This window comes from Corythoichthys intestinalis, chromosome 14, assembly GCF_030265065.1.
Source record: "Corythoichthys intestinalis isolate RoL2023-P3 chromosome 14, ASM3026506v1, whole genome shotgun sequence".
Taxonomy (NCBI): Eukaryota; Metazoa; Chordata; class Actinopteri; order Syngnathiformes; family Syngnathidae; genus Corythoichthys; species Corythoichthys intestinalis.
In genome coordinates, this window is record NC_080408.1 from 5,199,902 (window position 1) to 5,216,466 (window position 16,565).

The 16,565-nt window shown below is 37.4% G+C and overlaps 1 protein-coding gene across 1 annotated transcript; it reads right to left on the minus strand.

The window, feature by feature from the left end:
- Positions 1–386: 386 nt before the first annotated feature.
- On the minus strand, positions 387–15,824 carry LOC130929444 (gastrula zinc finger protein XlCGF17.1-like). The gene is made up of 3 exons (XM_057856568.1): positions 14,803–15,824; positions 14,526–14,660; positions 387–3,901 (listed from the first exon to the last, which is right to left on the minus strand). The coding sequence occupies exons 2-3, from the start codon at positions 14,635–14,637 to the stop codon at positions 3,225–3,227; spliced, it is 789 nt and encodes a 262-aa protein (XP_057712551.1). The 5' UTR covers positions 14,638–14,660; positions 14,803–15,824; the 3' UTR covers positions 387–3,224.
- Between the last annotated feature and the right edge of the window lie 741 nt (positions 15,825–16,565).

Here is a 16,565-nt window from a genome sequence, read left to right on the forward strand (position 1 = left end):
AAGATTAAAGAAACCGTGCAGTTAGCGTTTATTTAATGCATATTGTCGAAGTACAATAAGTAACATTTACTGACCACTATGTTTTTTATTCATTTCTGTGTTTCTGAATGCTAAAGAGTTGCACTTTTGGACTAATTCATTATTTTTTCAAGCTTTTTATCCGAGTTTGTTCTACATGATAAAATGTCTGAGTGCTCGTTCGAGACTGGTGATTCCATACTTTTTGCTAGGGGTTCTACTTCTAGCTGCTCTACCATTAACTATTGCCTAGCATTCCTGGCATCCAATTGGCAAAGAAGGACCTCAACTGTATGCACCCCAGCATCCTCTTCATTTGCACATGCACCAACCGTTTTAAATAAAACAAGAAATGAAATCATGCTGTCCAAAAGTTTTATTGCGGTCAATATCAGCAATAAAAAAAGAATAACATACTTTGTGTTTTATGTACATGTTTCATGAGCACATATTAATCTAAATTGATGAACAATACCTTGTAGTATTTCTTTGTAACAACAAAATATGGGTCAGCCCTTCTGCATTCAGCAACTGGAATATTTTTAATTTGGCCACGTTTTGGTCACTACTCCTTATGTTAACACAGGCTGCACAGCTTGTTAGTATTTTGTCCACGAACGATCAACGAAGTGATAAGAACAAACGTACAACAAAGAAAGTCCTGGAGCTTCATCTACATCGTGCTGGAGATTCCGTAGGTTCCTCTGGTTTGATTTTGCAGTTTAACACGCCGCTTGCTTCAACCGCACTTCATGTTGTTTTGTCTAAACCGGAAGTCCCTGAGTCATTTTGTTACGTCTTTTCCTAATGTTGCCTAATTATTGGAATTTACCTGAAGCCGCATGTAAGAAATAACACCAGGCCTGCAAGCAGGACTGAACGGGCCCTTGCACTTTGACGCAACTCGGACGGCACTCAGGTAAGGGTGGTGACAGATAGTCTACCTCTAATCATCTCATGAGAACCTAACATGCTCGAAACTCACCTCTTTTTTGAGATAAGAAATACATTCACACAACTAGGAGAAAAAACCCAATTGGAGACAGTACTACAAAAAAGTGGGCACTACTGAGCTGTGCAGCCACGCCCTTATTCAAAACTAGGGCTGCAGCTATCGATTAATCGATGAACTAATTAGTTGGAATAATCGAGTAATCGGATAAACAAAAAAATAAAACATAAACACCATTTTAAAAAAAGGGTCTATGTAAAAAATGGCAGTCTTTGGCAGCCCGACCGGGTCAGGCCAGCGAATGAAAGCTCACCATTTTGACAACTCAAGATCTCATATGTCTCATGAACAGTCTCACCAATTTTGAGGAGTATCCAACAAACTCCCTAGGCCCCAATGTCTCAAATGTGCACCCTGTAAATCGACAAAAAATTCACATTTAATCCAAAATACCCGATTTCCTGTTGGGTTTGGAGCAAGGGTGCAAGAGTATCAACTCCCCAAATTTCATCACTCTACGTTGAAAAAAACCTAATAGGAGAGGCATGTTTGAAAAATTCTAGGGTGCGACACTGAGACATTTCGTTACATTATTTCGCAAAGTTGCAGAATTATCAAATTTTACGCAAATTGTGCAAATTTTGGTGAGTTTTTGAGCATGTTAGGCCTCCAAATTGGCAATTTTCATTTGCCATTGGCAAAAATGCTTTGCATTTCAATAGGATTCTCGCGCCAGTTAGCAGCAGGGTGCGAGAACCAAAAGTGGTATATGCCATGTGGCAAAATGGATTTTGCCATGTGTCAATTTTTTTTGGCCATGTGGCATTTTTTTGCCATGTGTCAATTTCTTTTTTTTTCATGTGGCAAAATGGATTTTTGCCACTAAATGGATTCTGCCATGTGGCAAAAACATGGCAAAAAAAAAAAAAATGCCACATGACAAAATCAATTTTGCCACATTGCAAAATCCATTTTGCCACATGGCAAAAAAAAATAAAATGCCACGTGCCAAAATCCATTATGCCAAATGGAAAAAATTGCCACATGGCAAGATCCATTTTGCCACATGGCAAGATCCATTTTGCCACATGGCAAAATCCATTTTGCCACAAGGAAAATTTTTTTGCCACATGACAAAATAAAACTGCCACATGGCAAAATCCATTTTGCCAAATGGCAAAAACAAATGCCACATGGCAAAATCCGTTTTGCCACATGGGGGAAAAAATGCCACAGGGCAAAGTCCATTTTGCCACATTGCAAAATTCATTTTGTGGCATGGCAAAAAAAAGGCCACATGCCAAAATTCATTTTGCCACATGGATAAAAATTTGCCACATGGCAAAAAAAATGTCATGTGCCAAAATCCATATTGCCAAATGGAAAAAAATTGCCACATGGCAAGATCCATTTTGCCACATGGCAAATACCACTTTTGGTTGTCACCGTCTCTCCCAGTTGGTGCTCAGGTCCTAAATATAGTAACGCACACTAACTTTAATCACATTACTAGTTTGGAAAAATGAAAGCGTTGGATTACTCGTTACTGAAAGAAAGTACCGTATTGGCCTGAATATAAGACAGTGTTTTTTTGCATTGAATAAGACTGAAAAAGTGGGGGTCGTCTTATATTCGCGGTCTAGACATTATACCCATTCATGACGCTAGATGGCGCCAGATATCATTGAAGCGATGTTCTGTCATGATAGATCTCAGCTACTCTCAAGTTTAACCAGTTTGCATTATTTTATTGCACTGTTTTACTTAAATTTGTTTCAAGACTACAGTTACAGTTAGACTTCACTTGATGGTTAATGCAGTTATTGCAATGCTGTTGTTTTATCACAATATATTGGTTTATTTACATTTCAAAAACCAGAAGCCATTCATTTACAAATGTGATTGCACTTTAGTTTACATATTGAAATGTTCAGATATTAAGATTTGAATGAGGCAAAATAACATGCTTTTTCTCTCAAATATATTGTTATAATCATTTGTTTCGGATGTACTGTAATTATTTTCTGTATAAAAATGAATTTGGTGTTCAAAAAGTCTTTTTTCAAACTTGAATCTTGAAAAAGGGGGTCGTCTTATAATCGGGGCCATCTTGTATTCGGGCCAATACGGTAATCACATTGCAGTAACGCGTTAGTGACAACACTGAGCATTACACACTTTCACAATTTACCAGTTGGTACCGTATTTTTCCAGAGCTTCATCTGTCACGTGTCTCAAAAGAGCTTAAAATCTTTTAAAATTTCCCGTGCAATTTTGCTTTTCCGTCATTTCCTCTACACGAGTGGTTTGTGAAATACACTTTCCTAGTGTAACTTCTACCACAAGCTGCGCAGTAAAATGGTTTCTCACCAGTGTGCACTTTTTGGTGTTGAACAAAACTGCCTCGGCATGCGAATCGTTTACCGCAAAGTTGGCAAGCGTATGGTTTCTCCCCGGTGTGCGTTCTCATGTGGTTTGTCAGATGTTGCTTATCGCCGAATCTTCTATGACAAACAAAGCATTCGTGCGGTTTCTCTCCTGTGTGTGTTCTCATGTGCTTTTTAAAATTGAGTTCAAGAGCGAAGCACTTACCGCACTCTGAACAGAGAAAAGGTTTTTCGCCTGTGTGTGTTAGTATGTGGCGTTTCAAATTGCTCTTGGTAGTCATTTGTATACCGCAAACCGAGCAGATGAAATCTTTCTCTGCGGCGTGCGTTTTCATGTGACCCCTCAGAGATACGCTTTTCAAAGTTTTCCCGCACTGACGACAAAGACGACTGTCGTCTTTGTCGTCGGCGTCATCGTCATCAAATTCATTGCAAGAATAATCCTCGTCGTCGTCCTTGAATTCATCACAAGAATAATCCTCGTCGTCACGATATTCGTAACCGTCGCTGTCGGAAGAATGGCAGTCGGTACCTGAGAGAATAGCTGAAAAGCAAAAAGAAACATTTGGTTTAGAACAGAAAAATCGAATCGATGATTAACCCTTTAAGGTCTGGGCCTATTTTGTCTGATTTTGCATGCCTTTGAAGTTGCCTTTATATTTCAAAGAAAGAATGGTTTACGATGGCCTGGTTTGGTCCCTTTTTTGTGACACCTTGAACTTCATGTCCAAACTGTTGTTTCCTTCACTGACCAATTATAAATCATCATTTTGGGCCCAAAAAGACCAAAAATTCCAAAATCTTTTTGTCAAAATTTTTAATATTGATGTCCAATTGACAACCAAACATGCGTAACGAACCGTTTTGAAACTTTGTAATATTTATTCAACATGTTAGGATGAACATTCAACCCAAAAAAATTTAGAATAAATAATCTTATATTTGACAATTCAACATAAACAACAGGTATAGCCATAGGCGTTTTTTGCCTTTATACATGCTCTAGTCAAAACAGGTTATATACAGCAGACCAAACAGTGAAGAACAGTGAAAAAATATATACCATCTAACACAAAAAGTGTTTAGAGGCCATCTCTTTATGAGTTTAGGTATTGCGGCCCATCACCTGATGAAAACTATGTACAAACAATCAAGCTTCTTGAACACACATTTATATACACAAATTGAGAAGACTGATAGTGGGAAAATATTAGGCCTGAACGATATTGGAAAAAACTATTGTTGCGATTTTTTTGAGGTGTGCAATATATTGCGATATTATATTGCGATAGTAATAAATAAATAAATAAATAAATAAATAAATAAATAAATAAAAATATATTATATATATATATATTTTTTTTTTTTTAAAGAAATTTTCACTAGATGACTTGAATAGCTGTTTGGAAATACTTTGCATGACACACCGTGACCACAGTGTATTCATATAATACCGTTTCATTAGTGAATGATTAAGATTGCTGTATGAAGGGATCCAGGAAGCCATGTCTGCTCAAAATAGATAATTTATTGAACACAATATTTGACACTTCAACAGCAGCAAATATATTACATGACAAATAAAAGAGCAGGTGCATTCGTCCTCCAAGTTTTTGACAAAATATAACAATATATAAAAACTTCTGTAAAATAACAAAGTTGTAAACATATTTGAACAAAAATATTAAATATGACAAATAAGAGTTGTTCACAAACTATAACAATAAATAAAAACCTTAGTAAAACAACAATAAAGTTGTCAACATATTTGAATTTAAATATTAAATCTGTCAAATAAAAGTGCAAGTGCATTAATCCCCTGAGTTGTTTGCACAAAATATGACAATATAAAACTGCAACAAAGTTGTAAAAATATTTAAACAAAAATATTAAGTATCAAAACTTTATGTGCAGCTGTACTATAGTTATTTGAAAAATACAATTTACAATTAATTTAAATATAAAAGAAACAAACTCAATTGAACTGAATAACTGCAAATAACTGTGATGAATAACAGAACCATTTTAACTCCCAAATTTCCTGCCTTCCTGATAGCTGTCACATGAATAAAAAGAAGAAAAGAGATTCCTGCAGCTGTGTTATGTATTTGTCTGCATATCGTCCACCTTCCTTGCTCAGCAATTCTCAACTGGGTCTCATAGGTTTTTGGCCAAGACTACTAGTTTATCCACCATTGCAGGCTTGAGACAAGAACGTTGGCACGTAACAATGCTCCCACCTGTACTAAAAAGCCTCTGATGGGAAGCTCGTAGCAGGAATGCATAGATACCTGCGTTTTAATTGGTCCCACATGTTCGACGGATTACTTCTTGTTGAGGCAACCACGGCGAGGCACTGTCGACAGGGCTGTTTTTTGTTCCTTATATTCTTGTCGATAGCCAAGATACTTCCAAAACTCCTTTTGGAGACAAGTCTTCCCTATTCAACGTGTTGCTTGCTTTCACTTTGAAAACGGCCCCTCCTCCCTCCGCTCTGCTGTTCGGCCCCTCCTCCCTCCACTCCGCTGTAGCGGGGGAGGGGGAGGAGCCGATTACTGCGAGTTGGAGAGAATGAGAGGCTGTGCGCTCTCCTTCCCGCTCCTTCCTCAAAACAAACGTTAGTGGATTAAAAAAAAGTGAAATGAAAAAACTATCGCACGTCCTTGCGATGGGACTATTGCGCATGCGCACATCGCGATGGCAATGTTTAAACGATATATCGTTCAGGCCTAGAAAATATATATATATAAAACATTGGGGGAAAAAAAGTATTTTCAAAAATATTTACAAAAAACAAGTTACATTTTTTTTCAGGCATGCCACTCCGAAAAGCAGTTTCGTCCTGGAATTAGACACAGGGCTACATCACACAGCCCACACCTCCATGGGGTGTCGGTCCTCTTTCCACCCTTCCATCTTCATTTCACTTTACTTTCATTGTCACTATAAATGTACATGAAAAAAAAGTCAGTATTTATGAAAATAATAAAGTATAAAATGAAAATATATATACAGCATTAAATAATAATGGAAATCTATATGTATGACAATAGAAAGAATACCATAGCTGAATATGTGCTACATCCCTAATCTTCATATAGAAAGAACACCACCACAAATTATAAATTCCTGCCTGGGATACACACAGTGCACTTACGACTTTGATCTGATATGCACATTATTATATAGACAAACACACACTTATATTGCATCAAAATTAACTTTGTCTTGCAATATCAAAAGAAACTTTCAAAAGAAACTTTTTCAGCATAAAAAAAAAAAAGTGAGTTGGCTTACCTCTGCTCGTCGATGGCGTCACCCACGTGTTCAAATCAGTCACTATCTTCACTCTGAGGACTCTTCCGAAGAAGACGATGATGACGAATTTGGACCATCCTCTTCCTCAAGTTGATCAAAAAGCACAATTGCTTGCACTAAATTTAGTTTTCCGTTCATTCTCAAAGTCACACAAAGTCGCTGCCGATCCAAACGGCCGTCGCTCGCCACCTCGCTGCTTCAGAACACTCCTCCCTCTCGTTCTGTGGAACCTCGCACGGCAGTTATATTTATAAAAAAAAAAACTCATTTTGTGCTTCCACTGTGACTTCGAAAGGGTTCGTTTGATTTGTGTTTTTTTCATGGAGCTTCCGTTTTGAAAAAGGACAAGAAATGATGGAAATATAGACATAAACAAATGATCCATGCAGCGTTTTTTTTGAGAGGACAATAAAACTATAAAACTTAAATGACAATATCTAACGTTTTTGTTGGTCGATCGACTTCAAATAATGAGAGTAAACCGCAACTTCCACACTTTAAAACGAGACCAACCAACGGCATGTGGGTGACGTAATTAAAACGTGAGGGCGCTTCAAAGACGACGTGCGCTGAGGACGCGCCGGCGCGTCCTTCGACTCTCAAGGGTTAAAATCGTTTCCAAGTCGTTTCTAATTACAGTGCTGGCCAAAAGTATTGGCACCCCTGCAATTCTGTCAGATAATGAGAACATGATCGCAATTACAAATGCTTTGGTAGTACCGTATTGGCCCGAATATAAGACGGCCCTAATAATAAGACGCCCCCTTCTTTTTCAAGACTCAAGTTTGAAAAAAAGACTTTTTGAACACCAAATTAATTTTTATACAGAAAATAATTTAGGGCTGCAGCTAACGATTAATTTTAGTTAGGGATGTCCCGATCCAGGTTTTTGCACTTCCGATCCGATACCGATATTGTTTTGCACTTCCGATCCGATACCGGCCTCTCTGAGCATGTATTAAAGTTTAAAGTTATTTATCCTCCTTACTTAGTCGTCAGACTCATGATGAAAAGGGTTTTAGTAGTCTTGATAACAACTTGCCAGCTGAATTAGGTGAGTTTGAATAACACAATGGTTGGTTCCAAGAAACTGACCTGTTTATTAAATGATAAACACGAAACATTATAAATAACAAACAGAAATGACATATTCAGACAGTAAAACATGCAAATAATAATGTAAACTGTCTTAAAAGGCAAAACACACAAACAACTTCAAACTATTAACTATTACACACTCCCTTTGATTTGCTTGCCCAGCACGAAAACCCTCAAAATTTTATGTTTTATTTGTAGGCACGAGCCCGAAAAAAAACAAAATTTAATGTTTTATTTGTGAGGACTCGTGAGCGATGCGTGGTTACGTTTTGTGTGATCACGTTTGGTGACGACGGTGCATATACAGTGCCTTGCAAAAGTATTCGGGCCCCCTTGAACCTCGCAACCTTTCGCCACATTTCAGGCTTCAAACATAAAGATATAAAATTTTAATTTTTTGTCAATCAACAACAAGTGGGACACAATCGTGAAGTGGAACAAAATTTATTGGATAATTTAAATTTTTTGAACAAATAAAAAACTGAAAAGTGGGGCATGCAATATTATTCGGCCCCCTTGCGTTAATACTTTGTAGCGCCACCTTTTGCTCCAATTACAGCTGCAAGTCGCTTGGGGTATGTTTCTATCAGTTTTGCACATCGAGAGACTGACATTCTTGCCCATTATTCCTTGCAAAACAGTTCGAGCTCAGTGAGGTTGGATGGAGTCTTCAGCTCTTTCCGCAGATTCTCGATTGGATTCAGGTCTGGACTTTGACTTGGCCATTCTAACACCTGGATACGTTTATTTTTGAACCATTCCATTGTAGATTTGGCTTTATGTTTTGGATCATTGTCCTGTTGGAAGATAAATCTCCGTCCCAGTCTCAGGTCTTGTGCAGATACCAACATGTTTTCTTCCAGAATGTTCCTGTATTTGGAACATCTTCCATCTTCCCGTCAATTTTAACCATCTTCCCTGTCCCTGCTGAAGAAAAGCAGGCCCAAACCATGATGCTGCCACCACCATGTTTGACAGTGGGGATGGTGTGTTCAGGGTGATGAGCTGTGTTGCTTTTACGCCAAACATATCGTTTTGCATTGTGGCCAAAAAGTTCAATTTTGGTTTCATCTGACCAGAGCGCCTTCTTCCACATGTTTGGTGTGTCTCCCATGTGGCTTGTGGCAAACTTTAAACGAGACTTTTTATGGATATCTTTGAGAAATGGCTTTCTTCTTGCCACTCTTCCATAAAGGCCAGATTTGTGCAGTGTACGACTGATTGTTGTCCTATGGACAGACTCTCCCACCTCAGCTGTAGATCTCTGCAGTTCATCCAGAGTGATCATGGGCCTTTTGGCTGCATCTCTGAACAGTTTTCTCCTTGTTTGAGAAGAAAGTTTGGAAGGATGGCCGGGTCTTGGTAGATTTGCAGTGGTCTGATGCTCCTTCCATTTCAATATGATGGCTTGCACAGTGCTCCTTGAGATGTTTAAAGCTTGGGAAATCTTTTTGTATCCAAATCCGGTTTTAAACTTCTCCACAACAGTATCTCGGACCTGCCTGGTGTGTTCCTTGGTTTTCATAATGTTCTCTGCACTTTAAACAGAACCCTGAGACGATCACAGAGCAGGTGCATTTATACGGAGACTTGATTACACACAGGTGGATTCTATTTATCATCATCGGTCATTTAGGACAACATTGGATCATTCAGAGATCCTCACTGAACTTCTGCAGTGAGTTTGCTGCACTGAAAGTAAAGGGGGCGAATAATGCACGCCCCACTTTTCAGTTTTTTATTTGTTAAAAAAGTTTAAATTATCCAATAAATGTTGTTCCACTTCACGATTGTGTCCCACTTGTTGTTGATTCTTGACAAAAAAAATTAAATTTCAAATCTTAATGTTTGAAGCCTGAAATGTGGCGAAAGGTTGCAAGATTCAAGGGGGCCGAATACTTTTTCAAGGCACTGTATGCATAATGATAGCAAATTATAGCCTGTCTTTTGTAACAAATTTTCCCAGTTAAACAAGACTGTAAGATGGATATTCAATAAACATTTATATATTTTATGTTTGCATGTCTGTTCTATCAGGTGGATAGTGGATTTGACATTTATTTTAATCTCCTCGAGTTGGCAGAAAAAAAAAGTAAGTTATCTCAATGCTTAAATACTTAATACTAAATACTTATGATTATAAATGCATTTACACAGCGAAATAACGTTGGAAAAGTTTGTTAAATATATTTCTCGCATGAGACCAAAGCGCCACATTCTTTTACATTCAGCGAAGCCGACACAGGTTTCCGTATCTTCAACAATCAATTAGAATCCTTTCCATATCCCACTCCCAACGCAGTTGTTTGCTTTTCAGTTCCTCCGTCTTTAGTTTGTTTTTCACTCCTATAGTTGCCTCATATCGAAAAAGAAATACCAGGATGCTCGCGGAGGGGAAGATTAAAAAGAGAACGGGGCCACGGCGTTCTCGTGCGCAGGCATGCACAGTGCCTTCTGTTTTATCCAAATTATTTTATTTAACATCCATACATCGTTTTAGTATAAATATATGAATATATTTTTTTTGAAAAAAGTCTGCCCGATGCGTCTAAATCCCACTTTACTCACGAGAGATAATGGCTCGTCATCCAGAATGATTCCTTCGGCAATGACTCTTATTATTCCCTGGGTTTTGGGACTGTCAATGGCAGTTTGTCACGCATAGCAAAAGTTTCTGCCAGTGTTCGTTGCGTAGGACCTTTCTTTTTGTCTTCAGTTTTCTTCTTTTCATATACTCCTGTTTGTGGTGGTATTTCGATAAATGCTTGATTAGGTTGGTTGTATTAAAACTTCTTGAATGGATTATGTAAATCGGTGCCCTGGAAAACCCGGACCGGACTTCAAAAAAAAAAAAAAAAAAAAAAAAAAAAAAAAAAAAAAAAACTGGATTGGAAGACAATCGGAATTTTTCCGTGTCGGCCGCTCCGACACCGATACGCATTTTTTTGCCCATATCGGCGTCCGATCCGATCCAGATATCGGATCGGGACATCTCTAATTTTAGTAGTCGATTAATCGATGAACTAGTTAGTTCGAATAATCGAGTAATCGGACAAGGAACATGAAAAATTAAAATACCAGGGATGAGCTTCAAAAGGTATAAAAAATAAATGAGGATCTATGTACAACAAAAGAACAATTAGCTAACTTACATAACAAAAGTTCGCTAGCTTAAATGCTATAAAATGCTAACTTTTTGTTTTTTTTAACAATGCTCTTAATAAATGGTTCAGACTCATATTCCCACAAAAAAATGGCTAAATATACCTATAAACTAAATTACCAATGCATTAAAAAAACATTAGCCCAAACAAAAACGTAGCTAGCTTCTTAACAGCGTCTTAACAGGGAGCAGTTGAATTCCGTATGTGAAATGAGGCAGACCAGAGGGCAGTGTGTCCACCCTAATCAACAAAACTAAATGTAAATACTTTCAAAACAAACCTTTACAACTAAAGATGTCCCGATCGATCCGGATGCCGATCACGTCATTTTCAAAGTATCGGAATCGGCAAAAAAATATCGGACATGACTTTAAAATTTTTTTTTAATTTAAATCGTTTTCTAATTGTATTTAACGTTACAGACAAAATGTCTTAAACTCATCCAGAGTAGTTTTGGCTTAAAGTAGGGCTATCAAATTTATTGCCTTAACGGCGGTAACTATTTTTTTTAAATTAATCACGTTAAGTAATTAACACATTCGCTGCACGACCCACTCGCGCATTGTCGTGTTCAATCTATAAAGACGCCGTTTTACCTATAGGTAGCGCTAAAAGGCAGCGTATAATGAGTCGAGAGAATTATGAAAGCCTTTGGGCCATTTTTTATGTGGCTAAAGCCTTACAATACCTCTCTCAGCAATTAAATATAACGTGGGAATGTGGAAAAGAAAGGTAGTAGTTGATAATTTTCTTAACACGCTATGTTCTTTCCCAACGCAGAGAAGATATATCAATTGGTAGCCCGACGCACAGTCATGGTTGCACTTCCCATCATGCATTTGGGCAGTTTTGCTGAAAGCTCAACAAATACACTAAACGGCAATATTTAGTCACAATATACAAAGTCACATTTATCCTTTAAGAATTACAAGTCTTTCTATCTGTGGATCCCTCTCACAGAAAGAATGTTAATAATGTAAATGCCATCTTGAGGATTTATTGTCATAATAAACAAATACAGTACTTACGTACTGTATGTTGAATGTATACATTCGTCCGAGTTTTATTCAGTTTTTTCTTAATGCATTGCCAAAATGTATATGATCGGGAAAAATTATCGGGAATGATTGGAATTGAATCGGGAGCAAAAAAAAAAAAAAAAGCAATCGGATCGGGAAATATCGGGATCGGCAGATACTCAAACTAAAATGATCGGGATCAGATCGGGAGCAAAAAAACATCGGATCGGAACACGGGAAAAATTCCGATCCAGACTTCCGATCCAGTTTTTTTTTTTTTTTTAATCCGGTCCGGGTTTTCCAGCGCACCGCTTTACATAATCCATTCCAGTTTTTGTTTCAGTTTCCCTAAAATCCGGTCTGCATTTTACGGCACACCTTCAACACACTACATTTACATTACCGTCTCCCAATGTACCGAGAGACTTTATCGGTAAAAATGTCAGCTGTGTGGGATCATTTCACCTTAAAGGACGACAAAGACGAAGAGGCAGGGAGCAACATATGCCACAATAAAGGCAAGCTCCGTGGTAATGCTGTAAGAAGTTTTAATACAACCAACCTAATCAAGCATTTAGCGAAATACCACCACAAACAATATGAGGAGTATGTTAAGAAAACCGAAGACAAAAAGAAAGGTCCTACGCAACTAACACTGGCAGAAACTTTTGCTATGCGTGACAAACTGGCACTCGACAGTCCCAAAGCCCAGGGAATAACAGGAATAATTGCCGAAGAATTCTGGATGACGAGCCATTATCTCACGTGAGTAAAGACGCACCATCCAACACGCGATTCGGCCGTGGAAGATTCGAGAACGATTCACAAACATCCAAATTCCGATTATTGAAATATGTCAAGTAAAGCGGGACGCAATGAGAAACTGACCGCATTGCGTCCCGAAAGTAAACATAACTTGTCAAAGACCCGGGTTATGCCAATGGTAAATTCACGGCTTTAGCTCAACTCATGCCGCTGGATAAAAAAAAAAAAAAAAAAAAGAATACCTGACTGCTGCTGATAGCCGCTACAAACTACGTCAACGTCGTTTTACTGGAGATAATAGATATCATATGTATATAGAACAAGATGCTACACGACTGCGTTAGCAACATTGAAGTATTGAAAAACAGATGCGTTAGTAAACAGCCGCCATCTTAAAGCAGAAGACTTCCCTAATAGGCTGTGGTGAACCTTCCAAGCGAACCTAATTAACTTTTTATCTAAAATACTCCTAAATCGGCAAAATCTTGACTTGAATCTATCTTCAAAACAGTTTTAAAACTTTCACATGTCGAAAGTAGACAGAAGGGAAATTATGGAATAACGGGAGCAATTTTAACAACTTTAACAGTTGATTCGCAACATTAAATGAATTGAATGTAGTTTAAAGCTGCTGATACAGAATGGGGACTTGAGTATTTTATTTACCGTTTTAAAATGTTAACTTGATACTGAAATAGTCGTTTATTTAAACCTGAGAGGCTTTTTCTACAATTTTTGTAACTAATGCACGAAACATTAAAAGCATCCAATAGCTTGGGGGATTTGTGGGATTTTCCACTGAGGTTGTTGGTGTGTTTTGCTTTTTTAAGACAGTTTACAATAGTATTGGCACGTTTTACTGACTGACTATGCCATTTCTGTTATTTGTAATGTTTTGTGTTTGTCACTGAATAAACAGGTCAGTTTCTTGTTACCAACCGTTGTGTGTTATTCAAACTCACCTAATTAAGCTGGCTAGTTGTTATCAAGAGTACTAAAACCTTTTTCAACATGAGTCTGACAACTAAGTAAGGAGGCTAAATAACTTTAACACATGCTCAGAAAGGTCGGTATCGGTATCGGCCAGTATCGGTATCGGATCGGAAGTGCAAAACAATATCGGTATCGGATCGGAAGTGCAAAAACCTGGATCGGGACATCCCTAGTGAAAACGGTAAAAAAGTTTGTTTTTTGTTCTTTTCTAGTGACTTCTGAGATGCAATTGTTGGCTGTTTTCAACAATGTACATCGAAATACACACTGATCGACTGAAAATGGTTCAATATTAGATGAAATGTCTTGTGTTCTTATGTTTATAATTGCTCCTTACCTAAAAAAAGTTTTATCCGATTACTCGATTAATCGATAGAAATTTCAGTCGAATACTCGATTACTAAAATATTCAATAGCTGCAGCCCTAAAAATACGTCAGGTGTACAATAAATCCAAATGTATGAATTATAATGGGAGTCAATGGTTACATATTTTGTAATTTCGAGTCACGTGCATTCAAGTTCTTTGGCTACTGAATGCAAAGGTTTAGAAATGATGGCAAAGTTACATTTTGAACGTCTGCCTGTTTTAGGAACCTAGGAAATATTTAATATTCGTAGTGTTTTTGTTCCTATGCTTTCCCTTTGATGTAAAAACAAAAAACATCAAAAAATTACATATGATGTAATATTCGACACAGGGGTTAACCTTAACATCAATTATTTGTGTTTTTCACATTGGTTCTATGGTTTTAATCAAACAACAATCAACAAGCTTTGGTTTCAGTTCAATCACATGCGGGAGTCCAAACCTGTAAGTTGCTGTAAAACAACTCGTGGCTCCATGTTTAGTTGGTCTAGCGCCATCTCTTTTTTTCCACAAAGTAGCTCCTCCGTGTACTCCTCTGACGGCTTTTCACACATTTCCAACACTGGGGACTGTCCGTCTGTGGTTGGAAAACAAACACACGTGCTTTGTTGCTCATGGCGACCGCTGTGAACTGAACTAATGATCAAAACGCAAAAATACGACGACACGGACTTTGAACAACATGATGTTTGAGTCCCGTGAAAAAGCAATATACTTACTTTGTCGAGGGTTTTATCGGTTCAAAACTTTGTGGAAAATTTGTTGATCATTTTGGGGAAAAAATGTGCTCACTGCTCAAGGTAGCACCGGGGCGGAAGTTGTTCTTCTTCTTCTTCTTTTTTTTTTTTTTTTTTTTTAGCACCTTTTGAATCATGGGGCATTACCGCCATCTAGTGGGTTGACTGTATGGACAGAGATCAGGTTGAGCCTACACCGGCAGTTACAGCCTACATTTCAATACATTACAATACATTTACATTTACCCGCAAACCTTGTGAGGACAAGCGGCTCGGAAAATGAATGAATGAACTTTTACATTTAAAAAAGAGAGAAATCATTCTTTCAGTGAGCCAGACATAGTTTTCTTTAAAAAAAATCTGCACTTATGAATGAAAAATTTGTATGTATGTATGCATTTTTTTTGGGTATGTGGCAAAATGGATTTTTCCATGTGGCAAAATGTATAGTTTTCTTTTAGAAATCTGCACTCATGAATGAATATTCAGCAGGGCCAAGAACGAAAAGTGGTAAAAGTGGATTTTGGCATTTGGCATGTTTATGCCATGTGGCATGTTTTTCGTATGTGGCAAAATTGATTTTCGCATGTTTTTTTTTTTTTTTTTTTTTTGTATGTGGCAAAATGTATTTTGCAATGTGGCATTTTTATGCCATGTAGCAAAATGTATTTTGGCATGTGGCATTTTTTTAGTTTGTGGCAAAATGGATTTTGACATGTGGCATTTTTGGGGGGGTATGTGGCAAAATGGATTTTTGCATGTGGCATTTTTTTTGCCATGAGGCTTTTTTTTTGTATGTGATGAAATTGATTTTGCCATGTGGCATTTTTTAGCCATGGGACAAAATATATGTTGGCATGTGGCATTTTTTGGTATGGGGCAAAATGGATTTTGGTATGTGGCTATTTATTTATTTATTTATTTTGGCATGTGGCAAAATCATTTTGGCATGTGGCATTTTTTTTGTATGTGGCAAAATGGATTTTGGTATGTGGCAAAACAGGTTCTGGTATGTGGCTTTTTTTTTTTTTTTTTTTTTTTTTGCATGTGGCAAAATGGATTTTGGCATGTGGCATTTTTGTTGATATGTGGCAAAATGGATTTTGCCATGTAGCATTTTTTATGGCATATGGCAAAAGGGATTTTGGCATGTGGCATTTTTGTTGGGATGTGGCAAAATGGATTTTGCCATGTGGTATTTTTATGGCATGTCGCAACATGTATTTTGTCATGTGGCATTTTTGTTGGTATTTGGCAAAATGGATTATGCCATGTGGCAAAATGTATTTTGGCATGTGGCAATTTTTTGGGCATGTCGTATTTTTTATTTTATTTTTATCTTTTTTGGCATGTGGCAAAATCCTTTTGGCATGTGGCATTTTTGTTGGTATGTGGCAAAATGGATTTTGTCATGTAGCATTTTTGTTGGTATTTGGCAAAATGGATTATGCCATGTGGCAAAATGTATTTTGGCATGTGGCAATTTTTTGGGCATGTCGTATTTTTTATTTTATTTTTATCTTTTTTGGCATGTGGCAAAATCCTTTTGGCATGTGGCATTTTTGTTGGTATGTGGCAAAATGGATTTTGTCATGTGGCATTTTTGTTGGTATGTGGCAAAATGGATTATGCCATGTGGCAAAATCATTTTGGCATGTGGCATTTTTATGCCATGTCACAAAATGTATTTTGGCAAGTAGCATTTTTGTTGGTATGTGGTAAAAGGGATTATGGCATGTAGCAAA

Coding starts and splice junctions, on each gene's coding strand:
- LOC130929444 (XM_057856568.1), bottom strand. CDS start 14,637: ATGTGTGAAAAGCCGTCAGAGGAGTACACGGAGGAGCTACTTTGTGGA. Junction 3,902..14,525: donor TGTTTTACAGCAACTTACAG/GTTTGGACTCCC, acceptor TTTGCTTTTCAG/CTATTCTCTCAGGTACCGAC.